The following is a 14,247-nucleotide window of genomic DNA, read 5'->3' on the forward strand; positions in this document are numbered from 1 at the left end:
ACCACCACATCCACCACCACATCCACCACCACATCCACCCCCACATCCACTACATCCACCACCACCACATCCAACACCACATCCAACACCATCACCACATCCACCACCACCATATCCACCACATCTACCACATCCACCACATCCACTACATCCACCACCACCACATCCACCATCACCACATCCACCACCACCACCACATCCACCACCACCACATCCACCACCACCAAATCCACCACCACCACCACCACCACATCCACCACTACCACATCCACCACTACCACATCCACCACTACCACATCCACCTCTACCACATCCACCACCACCACATCCACCACATCCACCACCACCACATCCACCACCACCACCACATCCACCACCACCACAACCATCACCGCCACATCCACCACCACCACCACCACATCCACCACCACACCCACCACATCCACCACCACATCCACATCCACCACATCCACCACCCCCACATCCACCACCCCCACATCCACCACATCCACATCCACCACATCCACCACATCAACCACCACACCCACCACCACCACATCCACCACATCAACCACCACACCCACCACCACCACATTCACCACCACCACCACATCCACCACCACCACCACATCCACCACCACCACATCCACCACCACCACATCTACCACCACCACCACCACCACATCCACCACCACCACATCATCCACCACCAACACATCCACCAGATCCACTTCCACCACATCTATGTGTGTGTGTGTGCTCTTTGTGTGGCTCTGTGTGTGTGTGTGTGGTTGCACATGCAATAGGTCTCACATTTGCGAGAGATTAAGCTATTAGCATTATAAATGACAATGCCATTTATTTATCTGTTTTCAAAACAAACACATACATTAAAAAATTGTCATTTACAATGCCAATAGCTCTAACTTTTGCAAAGGCGAGACCGTTGCATTGTAAATGCTTGTTTTTAAAGTCGTTTTAAGTGTGGCATTATACCTTTCAACAAGGCCATCCATTTGAGGATGGTACGCTGCGGTACGGATCTTTTTAATGTTGAGTTGTTGACAGACTTGTCTCCTTATTTTGGAAACAAATGGTGTTCTCTGGTCTGTAATAATTTCTTTAGGGAATCCAACCCTTGAGAACAAAGAAATCCTCGCTTTTGCAATCTGGGTGGTATTGAGATGGTGTAAGGGAATGGCTTCTGGGAACCGTGTTGCGTAGTCGACAATGACCAGCACATATCTACAGCCACTACGGGAAGGTAGTAGGGGACTGATAAGATCCATTCCCACTCTGGAAAAGGGTTCATCAATCACCGGGATAGGGTGAAGAGGAGCCTGAGGTGGCTTATATCTGCTATTTTTCTGGCAAATAGGACATTCCTGACAATATTTCCTGACTTGATGGTATATCCCTGGCCAGTAAAATTGGGCTAATATAGTGCTCTGTCTTTTCTCCTCCAAAATGGCCCCCTAAAAGGTGACTGTGAACTAAAAACAGGACCTTCTCTCTAAAGGGTTGTGGGACTAACAACTGGGGCTTTTGGTCTCTCCCTCCTTTTCTGCATAACATGCCTTTTATCTTTAAGAATTGGGGACCTACACTTTGGGGGTCTTCGACTTCCCTTGCCTTGTTCCATGCTTCTCTTAAAGTGGGGTCTTCTCTTTGTGCTCTATAAAATTGTTGATCATGCTCCCAGAGACAGTCATCAGCCTTCTTAGCTAATGCTACATGTGTCCAATCGCGTTTTTCTCTCTTCTTTTGGTTTTGTTTTTTTTAAAATTTTTATTTTTGGTGCAAAACAAAGATAGTATGTACAGCTTCATCCATCGCATTATCACACATTAAGTACAAGGTGAATGAAGTAATACAGTATACAGTATCGACAAAACGTATATCATCCACGTTAGTGCAAAGCATTTCAGGCCTTATCGGCGATGTGATGAATAGGGATCTACATGTGTCGTAGTAATACAGTTTGCGATTTTGTGTTTTGTTGGCTACTATTCGTCTGAGTCTTGCCTTTTTTATCTTACAACAAACATAAAACAGGAAAAACAGCACCCTTAGTCCGGCACGTACTTGAAGTAGTAGCTTTCGGCACTCGTAGCACAGTCCATCTGCAAAGAGAGCAGTGCATTGTATCAAAGCCCCCTAATTCCCACACCCGCCCTTACTACCTCCCAAGGCAGGTCCCACCCTGTTCCATTGCACACGCCCTACATACATTTATACACTCCATCAACGCTCCTCGTCACTCTCAGATCCTTCGATGTCATCCTCTTCCAGTGGTTCGCAGATGTCCCCTCTATAGGAGTTCCAGGGTTTCCACACCCCATTCCATTTACGTGGGTTACCCCTCAATTTGTACACCGCCCTTTCAGTCAACATAAGCATGTCCATGTTGCGGAGCCATTGGGGCAGCGTGGGGAGATCAGCCGATCCCCACTTCTGTGCTATGTCCCGTTTCGCTGTTACCATCCCCACTGTGACCCAGGTCCTTGCATAAAAGGTGAGGTCAGTCTGCTCCCAGATGTTTAGTAGGCACAGCCGTGAGTCTAGAGTGAGGGTGGTGTGAAGTGGCTGAGCCATTGTGCGCACTACCCGTTGCTTCTTTTGGTTTTTACTCTTCCTCTGTTTGGAGGATGGCCATTCCTGATCTGTAAGGAAGAAAAAGAGGGCGGTCTCTCTCCATTCGTCTTCACTGGTCTTTTTTTCTCTCAGGATGTTATCTAAATAGGGGTAATCTCTTCCCAATATAAAGGGTTCCGGTAGCTTAGGTATAAGTCCTACATCCATCTTCACAGGTTCTATTTCAGGGTCATGTTGAACTGATACCTTGGTGGTGGGGTAAAGTTTTTGGTCTCCATGAACGCAAATAATATTCACAGTACCCTGGTGTTCTGTCCCATCCCCGGGAAGGATTTGTGGCTGCATGACAGTCTGAAGACATCCGGTATCTATTAGGGCCTCTCTAGGCTCCCCATTAACGGACACCTGTCGATGATAGGAAGTGGTTTATTTTCTTCTGTCTGAGACAGATATGACCGGGTTAGCCCTATTTCCATTGGCTCTTCTTTTTGGGGACAATGTCGCGCAATGTGTCCGTATGCTCCACAGTGGAAGCACTGGGGTCCTTGTGAGATAGGTGGTCTAGGTACAACAGGTAAGCGACCTGGTAGAAGGGTCACAGTCTCTGGTTTCTTGGGAGGTGGTAGGGGTCTAATAGCCGGAGTGGAGGTTCTGCGGTCAGGATGTTTCCACGGAAAGTCTTCTCTTCCCTTTTGGGTTTGTTGGGCACGACTAAAAGCGCTAGCTGTCTCTACTGCATGTTCCAAGGTTAGTTGAGTATGTTGTCTGACCCATTTTTGGATAGGAGGATGTAGGAAGGACAGATATTGTTCAAAATAGACTTTCTCCATTATTTCCTCCTTCGTAGCGTTTGTGGGCTTTAACCACCTATCTGCTAAGCCCCGTACCCTATAATACAAGGCCCTTGGGGGTTCCTGGGGACCTTCCCGGATTTGTCTGAATCGTATCCTATAGATTTCTGTATCAATCCCCATACGTTCGAGGACACATCGTTTGATATCTTCATACGGGGTGAGACCCAGAGGATTCGCTGCCTGGTAGGCTGCTTGTAAGTCCCCAGACAATAACAGCCCTAAGTATTGTCCCCATTTATCCTGAGGCCAGGCTGCCGCTCTAGCCATTCGCTCAAAGCTAGAAAAATGTAAGTCGGGGTCCTCCCCAGCGACATACTTTTGCATCACCACTGAAGGTAGTGTGGTTTGCGGTCTTGGTTGGCCGAGCGTCTCAGCTAGTTTGCCTATCACTGTTTCCTGTGCTGTACTCTGTTCTGTAAGAGTGCGATGTAGCTTTTCACGGCCCTCTTCTGCTACTGCTAGGAATTTCTCCATAATTTTTCCTAACTGTTCCTGATTGTCTGCCATTTTTTTCATAACAGCCTCCATTTCCCCCGATCCCACATCTGACACCACCTGTGGGAGGGATGGGCGGAAATGGAAGCTAGGAGGCTTTAGTAGTTTGTCAATTGTGGGGTTTATTTATAAATACAGCAGGATGGTTGAATTCTGTGGATATCTGTGGATGGTGTAGTCCTCTGACGTCTTCCTAGAGTGGGTGTTGTTGGTTCGTCCGACCGTTGACCCCCAGGATACTTGAGGAAAGAACAAAAGAGGATGGTAAGTATTCGGGCCTTTTGGTAAGATAATTGTACAATGGGGGGGGGGGGGGCGGTATCCACTCCACTTTCAGAATCAGTGGGGATACTGTTGGCATCCTATGGTGACCGAGTTATCTCCGGAGAATGTGCAGGGTTTAAGTGGGGGTAAACGTAGGCAGTACGCAAAGTGCTTTTGAGGTGGATTTTTAACTAGTAAGGTAAAGGAGTACTGACTACATTTGAGCGAATAAAGAATTTTAGGGCTAAGTTCCCTCCCTTTGTTCTACCCTCCCGTGTTCCTCCTCCCACCTCCCGGGACGGCTTAAACACACGCAAGAGGGACAGAAGGGAAAAACCCTGTGTACGGTGTCACTCACCGTCCGGGCCGTAACTCTCCTGAGTTACGGCGGCAGTTGCGCCCTCCTGGGGAACTGAAGGAATCCACCACTCTTCGGACCACTCCTCAGCTTCCCCGTTGTCGTCCGTGGATCTCCTCGCCTCTTCGTCCCACGCCGATATCTCCGCTGGTCCCGTCTTCCTCAGTCCTCGTGTCTTCTCCTCCTCTCCACTTCCGGACTCCCAGACGTGACGACTTCCTGCTCTGCCTTTTCCTTCAGCCGGATACGTCGGGATTGGTCGTCTTTGTTGGTCCCGTCTCTAGCTTCCTGTAACAGAGACCCGAACCAAGAGTTACCCGGATTTTCAAGCGGTCCGTCTCTCGCCCAGGTGATTCCCTCGATGTGCGTAAGTAGGGGTCCCGAATCATTCTCACTCAGTCCCTTCTGACAGTGGCTTATTTAAAAAATTCATGGCAATATTGTTCGGAGCCAGACCTTATTAGAAAAATATCATCAATATAACGTTTCCAACATTTAATGTTGGGATGAAATATGTTGTGTACAGACAAGGCATAGGTTTGTTCGATGAAATCCACAGAGATTCCTAGCCTGATCCAAGACACTGTTGCCTCACACACTTTCTGTATCACAGCTGAGTTACCCCCTCTCTGGACTTGATCTCTACCCACAGTCCTCACAAAGCATTCACTAACTAGCAGCAGAATATTCCTAAGGCACTGCTTAAATTCATACTCCTGTGGAGATGCAAGATGGGCTGTCATATCCTTGTCACTTGGATCACTGCTGAGGAAATTAACCCACAAAATGGACCATCATGGGAGGAGCACTGCCAGACAACATGGACTAGATAGCTTTTCTGATGGTATAAGAAATATGAGCTACCGGTTACTTGACAGAATCGTTATGCTGCATTATACACAGCCATCTGGGTATAGTGGAAGCAGCCACACTGGCTAATCCCAGCCATATGGAAGCAGTGAAATGGAGCTATAACTTGCACTACTTGCCTAATGGTTTAGTGACAGCTGATGAGATTCAAGACAAGCCCCTGACCAGGTTATCTATCTATGGATTCAGTATGAAAGCCATTACTGATATTCTGTTCTATTGACCCTGTTCACGACCAAACCCTACACCAAGTTATCAACCTTTTCGTTGATGGAGCTAGTCCCAGAGGAAAAGAGTCTATGCCAGGCTTGACTGGGGTTGTCAATTTGAGATAGATTGAACTGCCTCACTAGGAGAGGATGGATTACAAGTCCAGTCTTTGAGAACCTAGTGGTTCCAGGAGAAGGAAATTGCAATGAATGTTAGTAATCCTGCACATGCCAAAAATCTGAGCCAGTGAGGGCCTGCGCGATAGGCATAGATTCAGCAGCGGATTGTTTAGAAACCTTCTCAGCATGCAGGAAGAACTTCAATAGCAGGTGGAGACTCTTACGATTGCTCTTCCGCTAAATGCTAGTCGTTTTGAGTGAGAGAGAGAAGCTCTTCAGATATGGACAGAGATATAGATGAAAGTACCAAAATGGCAGGGAACCAGCCATTTCACTTCGCGAGGTAAGCCAAGGCGGACGGAAATGACCATTTCTGCTGTTTGGAGAAGACCATCACTTTGCTGTTCAATGCCAACATTCTTCCAATCTAGTATAGGTAACAGACATTCAACTACTCCCCAGATCTGGCAGCACATGGTAAAAAAGTCTTGTAGGTCACCCGCCAGAACCCCTTGGAATTCTCTTAGTAACAGAGGGCCTAGTGTGCCACAGAATGCATATCCCAGTAATGCTAGAAGAACATTGGTGTATGGATATCATGGACACTGGTGTCCAGGTCACCATTCTTTACGAGCCACTTTACACGAAGAGTCTCTGACAGCTGCCCATAGAATCACTCGATAGGCGGGTGCTGTATACCTTTTACAGTGGTAATACGACCATACATGGGATGTCAATCTCTTAAACACTAGCCATGTTCAGTGTACTTGCCAGCTTTAACCGTCCACCATTAAAGGAGTATGGATGGTGCCCTTCTTAGCAAAGAACGTTACTGAAGTAGTTAAGAACCTCCTGTGTGTTTGTAATTGTATAGACTTTACTTTGTTTTTTCTAGATTTTCCTTTTGCTATCTTTTTACTTATTTTTGCAGCAAATCCACTATTGGTAGGTTAGAATTGAATATCTGCAGCCTATATTACCAATAGATCTTTGGGTTGTTCAGCTATGTTTGAAAACCTTGTTATAGGAGATGGTACAATTAGTCACTGAGGTGACTCTTTGCTGTGTTGTTACGCAGGTTGTTTATGACTGACTCTATATGGCATCACAAATAAATGTCTAGGCTTATAATTCTTTGTGTACGTTTGTGAAGCAGACCCCTGTTTGTATGTGTATGCTACAACCACGTGTAGTCACATTTTTTGCATTTGACACATAAATTATGTGCTTTGTTTTATTTTTAATGAAGGGAAACTTCAAGAACCAGGTGGAGGTGATCCGCAGTACATTTGAACTTCTGAAGAAGTTTCTGGACAAGGAAGAACAACAATGTCTGAGCAAACTGGAAAACGAATATAAAGAACATAAGAGGAACATTAAAGAGAAACTGAGTGAACTGGAGAAACAACAATCCACCCACCGGGACCTGATCACCGAGATAGAGGGGAAGTGTCAGCTGCAGGATGTGGAGCTACTGAAGGTGAGGGACAAATGTATGTTGAACTAGAGGGAGGCAACTGCAACAAGTTGATCTGCTGAAATAATTTATTTAAACTTATTTTTTGTTTTTAATGCACCATTTAGCATTGCTTGAAAAGTCTCTTGAAGTTAACCTGGGAGGGACTAAAACCAATACCTATTTTAGGCGAAGAAGTGGGAAGTTATCTGGGGTGTCCAAGTATTCTACTTCTAGGTGAGTGATTGAGGTTGGGACATGTACCGTGGGATAGTAGGATGACCAGTATTAGAACATGAGGACAGAGACAAAATGCAATTAGTTGGAATTGAGGGAGTGGAAGCAAAGAAGGCGGCCAGGACATAAAGTCTGAGTATCCAACGGACCGAGCTAGTGGAAGTTAGGGGAAAGAATTCTCAAGAATTTTGAAGATTATATTTTACTATTGAGTAAATGAGTATTGTAATCTGTGTCTTTATTATTATTATTATTATTATACTATTTGTTATATAGTGAAGGCTATTTATTATATCTTTTTTATGTAATTCTAATTTAAATAAGAAAGTGAGATATGTAATATTCTGTCACCATTGCCAGAGTGTGAGACATATTCTGGTTCTTAGAACATTGTCTTTGTGTGTGGTGTCTCATTGATGCAGTGTGTCCTGCATCATCAGGCTCCAATATGGAATCCAGGGGATGGGACAAGTACATAAAGGGTGGAATGTTGATGAGGTGATGGTTGCTGTATCCGGTATGGATGAGGTATCTCCATAAACTTTAGCTTATTGCAAACCTACCTTGCTTCTTGGATTATCCTCAACAGAACCACTTTGGCAACGGGCAATAGGATCCAGTGCTAAGGCCAAGGTGTGGATGCCTCAACATGGAGGTAAAACACATTTCTTCTTACTGGTGCAGAGTCTGTGTTGTCGAGATTGCACTGATGGAGCTGCAGCAGATGAACTGGAGGTAGGACGGACTCTTCCGTTGATTTCAAGGCTGAAGTAGGTGCTAAGTATGTGCTGCCTCATTGTTTGTTCTGGATAGCCTTCTTGTCCTCGCTGAGAAATGGGTGGTGTGTCATATGAAAGAGCCCCCAATTGCCTGCAGAAACTGACATACAGAAATATTTGTGTGGCCATTTTAGGAGGTTTGGAAATACCTCATCTGTATTTGTTGGTAGTCCATGTATATAAACCGTTTTGAATGTGGACAAGGTAAAATATTGTCTCTCAGAAGTTTTCAAAGAAATCTAGTTCTCTATGAATAGTTCTACTTTAAGCTTTCTGTGCCCAAAAATATAAATTTGGAAAAACAAAAGTCTGATCATAGGGAAGAAAAGAAAAAAAAAATGTTCAATGTTCCAAAGTTAGAAACTTGTTTTGAAAAAACTTGAAGGACGAATTCAGAGTCTCTCCGAACATTTTGTCAACTTCAAAAGTCAGTGTTATTGTTAAGAGAAAACATCACGTCTTCCAAGTCTGTAAGAATTAGTCTACCATCGTAGGTGAAAGTTGTATTACCTCATTTAGAAGATCAATTGTACACAGATGTGAATCATCGCCGTCGGCGTTTGCCGCGTTAGCAATGTTCGAGCCAGATTGTACCTGAGTGCCGCTTTCCTCTCGTATCTCACCGTCAGCATGTTGCGTCTGTTGGATCTCAATGAATGCCGTCATCAGGATTGGTAGCCGTTGTGGACAACACAATGCATGAGCCGTTACTGGTCCAAGCAAAGTATCAACATCCGTTGGCAGGACTGATGGGAGTGTAAGACAGATGTCTAACATGCATTCTTCTCCACATAGCAGGCATCGTGGAATAGGTAAGATGCAATCTTGCCAGATTGGTCTGAATGATAGAAAAAATGTGGTATTAAGCTCTCTTAAACAAGTTAATCCCAAAATTTGGATTATGCGCTCACAACACCTCAATGCCAGAAGAGTGTTCTCCACATTGATCTGGGTATCACTGGTGAGTTGGCTTGCCATATCGGAACAATAGGAGCAAAAATAATATCCCTGCTGCGAGTCCCAAAACGAGAGGCAGACCGCCAAACACTGAGTGCACGAAGTTTGGAAATATTCCTAGGACTGCTTCGAAAGGTGCTAATAGTCCCGAAAAAACTGTCTTAAATACATGTACAATACCACTCGTGTCGGACGTGTTTAAGATACAACCTAATATTTCTGAGAAATGTATAGGGCAGTTTGTGGTTAAGAGTGTGTATTTCTGCAGAAGTCCTTGCAACTTGCAGGTCATACGTTTCTTTGGACAGGGTCAGTGGCACCGTTTTTTGTAAAAGAATGGCCTTTAGTCTGCTTAAAATATCAATTCATATAGAAGAGATGTTCAGTGAAGGCCACAACGGCGATTCCTCGTCTGTCTTAGTTTTAGGAAACAATACTTGCATACAGCAAGTGACCCGGGCTGACACAGTTACGAGATAGGCTATCCCTGGCAACATGCCACAGCAGCTGTGATCATTCAACATTAAATAGCTTCCATTAGCAAGTTGCCTAAAAATTGGATCAGTCACCGCAGCTGGTGAACCTTGCAGGTAGTAGGATAAGTTGTTCGAGGAACCATCGCAGGCCCTGTGTAAATTAATACCCTGACTTAGGAGACAACTGCTTATTGCGTTTTCACATTTGTTACCACTAAGAAACACTTCGTTCCCCCCACTCCAACATCTGTGTGTGTGTATGGTAATTCCCAGGATGTCTTGATGTATTCTTTACCCAACCTTTCATACAGGCCTGCTGGTGTATGTTTTAAGCAATACTGAAAATGGAAAATTGTAACAGGCAGAGTGATTGTACAGTGTAGTAGTAGTAAAATCAAAGTTTATTTAGACAATAGTCTATAAACCATACACAAGACCATGGATCCACTTAGCAATAGAAATTTTACATCATAGTTCATTTTATCACTCCGTACACATTTAAAACCATAAAAGCACTAAATTGATATTTTCCATTTTTTTAAATCTTAATATCTTAAAATTTCCCAACAGTGTATTATCCATTCTGTTGCTGGTTTCTCAGAAACAGTTAATGGCAATCTTTCTAGTTTTTCAATGCTCAGCACCGTATAGTCTGCTCCCCTCTGTGCCAGTGAGTTTTGTTTATCAGTAAACACAGAAAACAGTGATGTGTTGTTGATTAGAGCACACACCTCTTAGGAAAATCAAATTAGCTCGAAGTGCTGACGCTCAGAGATGGTTCTCTCCTGAAGTTAAAACCCAGAAACTGGTCTTACGCCAACTAGAGAGGCAGTGGCGACGTGAATATTCCTCTGATAAGAAACTGTTGTATATATCAGCTCAGAAAGAATACATGAAGACCATCACTGCAGCAAAAGATGCTCACTTTTCTTCATGCATTCTCAATTCTAACAAAAGCTCCAAAGAAATCTTCGTTATTATGAACGAATTGTCCAACCCAGACAGGGTTGGTTCAGACAGGGTTCTTACAAAAGTCATGCCCTCTCAAGTTCTCTGTAATTCTCTTAATGAATATTTTATTGAAAAAATGATGACCATAAAAGCCAACATCCCTTTGCACCCTCCTATGTCACTTGCTACCATTTCACATAGCAACGATTGTACCCTGAGCTGTTTCCCCCCCATTAGTAAGGAGACTCTTCAGGAGCTCCTTGTAAAAGTCAAATCTGGAGCCACTTCTGACTGCTGCCCTCCCCACATACTCAAGGACTGTTTATCAGTCTACCCAGGCCCAGCAATGACACTACTGAATGAGTCACTTACTACCGGTCAAGTTCCAAAAGCATTTAAGAAAGCCACTGTGGTCCCTCTTCTGAAGAGACCCGGTGCAAACCCTTCACTTTTACCTATCGCCCCATCTCCCTACTCCAGTTCTTAGCAAAAGTACTAGAGACTCACGTAGCCAAATGCCTGTCAACCTTCCTGGAAGAATCTAAATATCTTAATCCCTATCAAGCAGGGTTTCGGCCAGCCCATTCTACTGAAACTGTCATTCTAGCTGTCCTGGACACTCTCCGTGACGGTGTGGATAAACGCTCTCCTCAAGCATTGGTCCTTTTGGACCTCTCTGCCGCCTTTGACACGGTCGACCCTGCTATTTTGGTCTACCGTGTCAAACAAGCAGGCATCTTGGGTACTGCAGCTCCTTTGCCACTTTACGACCCCACAGCGCAAAACCAACTGTGGTGTACCACAGGGCTCTGCTCTTTCTCCCCATTTGTTCAATCTTTACATCTGCCCCTTAACACCTTCGATGCTCATGACGGAACGGTTCCGTCATGAGCACGCCCGTTTGCATTAGGGGTCAGCAACGGGCGGTAAATCGTACCGCACCGATGTGGTTAATCCAGTCCCTCAAAGACAGGAATGTAACAGTTTTTAACTATGCAGATGACCTACAACTAGTCTTTACGATCGTTAACTCCCCCAGTTACATCACCGAATTTCAGGCCACTATGTTACACATCCAACAGTGGATGGACCAGAACCATCTTAAGTTAAACCCTGGAAAGACCGAACTTGTTCTTATTGGGGACAGCCTTAAATTTTGGGGTCCTCATTACTGGCCTTCAGAGTTAGGCCCTTCCCCTTCCCCCTCCCACTCGGCCAAAACATTAGGAGTTACCCTCAACCATTACCTGACACTTAAAACCCAGGTCGGCATGGTCATTTCCAAATGTTTCTTTCAAATAAGGAAGATCAAAAAGATGTATTGATTCTTCACTCAGGAAGCCTTGATCCAAGTGGTGGTTGCCACTGTCCTGTCTCTCCAGGACTATGCAAACTCTGTATATTTGGGCATGCCTATCTACCTGTTTAAACAACTACAGATGGCCCAAAACCAGGCAGCCAGATTGATCTTGCATCAACCCAGGTGGCAGCCTGCCACCCCACTGCTGAGGACACTTGGCTCCCAATCTCCCAACTTTATGCCTCTAAGGCGGGCTTCCTTATCTTCAAATCTTTACATGGCAGCAACCCCAAATTTATCAACTCCTTAATATCTAGTTATACCCCGTCCCGGAACCTCCGCTCTGCTCACCTCACACTTCTTACCATCCCCGTTTTCAGACGAGCTCGTCAGGGCAGCTGTAGATTTGCCACTCTGGCTCCTAGATTGAACCCTGTCTGAACCAACACTTTCCCATTTGAGATACGTTCCTGTACTGAGCTAATCCAATTTAGGAAATCCCTTAAAACATGGCTATTTGCACAAGCCTATAACTAAAGCATAACTAAAGCTGTCCGTTAACATTCTCTGAGCCTTTATAGCAACATGAAACCATCCGGTGTACGTGCGCTTTATAAATAATTTTTAACATTAACATTAACATTAGACGCCAATGCACATAGCCTAAACGAAGGATACTATGCTGTTCAAAGAATATATTCTGGATGACAGTCGTTAACCCATTGTCAACTACAGAGAGAGTTTTCTCTAAATGTATACGATCAATTTCTCGTATACGTTCTGCAGTTTCTGCTTGCGTGATTTTCCATGCTTCATTATAAGCAGCATAGATACCAGAGTATATGAAACATTTATGAAGCGGTTTATTAGGTCCTTGTAAGAAGTCCCTCAGGTCAGCGCCATCTTTAAGTAAAGATAAGTGTTGTTTTACTTCCTTTGGTGTAGATTTGTGTAGCCACTCAAGGCACAGTTTCCCTACACTGTATGATGTTACTATCCCTGGATGTTGTCTTTGGACATATCTTGGGTCTGGCCTACTGAATGTGAACCCTTCAGTTTAATTCAGGAATCTATCTTGACAGTTGTTTGTGTCTGTGGGCCTGATTAACCATTTTTTCCAATCAGGATTTCTTCTGCTTTGAAGCAAACTAGAAGGTCTGTCGACCTCCCCCTCTGTGTTGTTACTATCAGGTATTGGTTTTGGTATGGACGGTTTGTTTAAATCTTTTATCTTGGCTAACCCAAGACAAGATGTCTGTTGGACAGTGTCATTCAAAAACATTATTTGTTCAGGGATGATGCAGGCTCTAAATAAGGCGTCTAATCCCTGCACCTGCCAGTCTTTTGTACCCCCAACAGTTTTCGTCTCAATGGTGTCCTTCCAAAAGTCAAAGCCTAGTGAAGACAGCTGAGCATAAAAGGCCACAGAATAAATTTGCTTTGTGTTTGTCAACATACTTTTCATTCCTGTCTTATTAACATTTTTAAAGTAAAATGATTCTGGATTTGAAACATTAAAACCAGAAACGTACGGAAATTCGTTATAGAATGTTTTTGAGCTACTCTTTGGTGGTGTAGGACAATGTTCCCATTGGTTAAATTGTAAAAACAGTTCTAGGATTTGCAGATCTATGCAAGCAATGATGACCATAGTGATTATAACAGTACATTTGTTCATAATCTGATGAATCTTCTAAGTATTCATGATTTGTAAATTTAGCAGACATTTCTAAGTCTGACATCATATTATTAACAGTCTCAAAGTCCCAATCATCAGAAAAGGTACTAGATGAAACAAAGTCGCTCAAGGAAACCTTGAATTGGTGTGGAATCTTCAACAGCTCTTCAGGACCAAAGATGTCATGATCAGTTCTGTCCCAAGCTATACCACCAGGTATTGGAACGGCTGTGATGTTCACCGATGACAAGTCTCTTTGTTCACGATGAGATGATTTGTGTGGCTTCAGGAGTAAGTTTATGTTCTTACTTGCTGTGTCCTTTTTAACATAGCTTCCATTTATCAGCATTCCCAAGGTAAATACAAGAGTCAACCAAAGTAGAAGAAAACGTACACCCAACCCAATCCAAAGTTCAACCCATGGTGAAACCAGATAACGTTTTTTCTAGTTGACGAAAAAGTTCTGTTGATTGTTCTTTAAAAGTTCTTTTGGCTGGCATTGTTTCAGGCTCGCTGGGATCCTCGGAAAACGTATCAAAGTTAATGAAATAGCCAGAGGCAGTTCTGTCAATTGTAGGGATTGCATCAGGATTTGTTGAAATCGCTGGAACCACTTGATCACTTGTCAGATTTGTATAGTCAGTTGCT

General features: G+C 44.0%; 1 protein-coding gene across 2 annotated transcripts in view; it reads left to right on the forward strand.

Annotated features, from left to right (window-relative positions):
• LOC147717724 (E3 ubiquitin-protein ligase TRIM39-like) overlaps nucleotides 1-14,247 on the forward strand; it is a 357,009-nt gene that overhangs the window by 27,429 nt on the left and 315,333 nt on the right. For both annotated transcript variants that reach the window (XM_086924505.1, XM_086924506.1), the window contains exon 3: nucleotides 7,015-7,245. In XM_086924505.1, coding sequence (XP_086780631.1) covers nucleotides 7,015-7,245 — 231 coding nt within the window. The remainder of the gene's footprint in view (nucleotides 1-7,014; nucleotides 7,246-14,247) is intronic.

The sequence above is a fragment of the Lissotriton vulgaris genome, chromosome 5, assembly GCF_964263255.1.
Source record: "Lissotriton vulgaris chromosome 5, aLisVul1.2, whole genome shotgun sequence".
NCBI lineage: Eukaryota > Metazoa > Chordata > Amphibia > Caudata > Salamandridae > Lissotriton > Lissotriton vulgaris.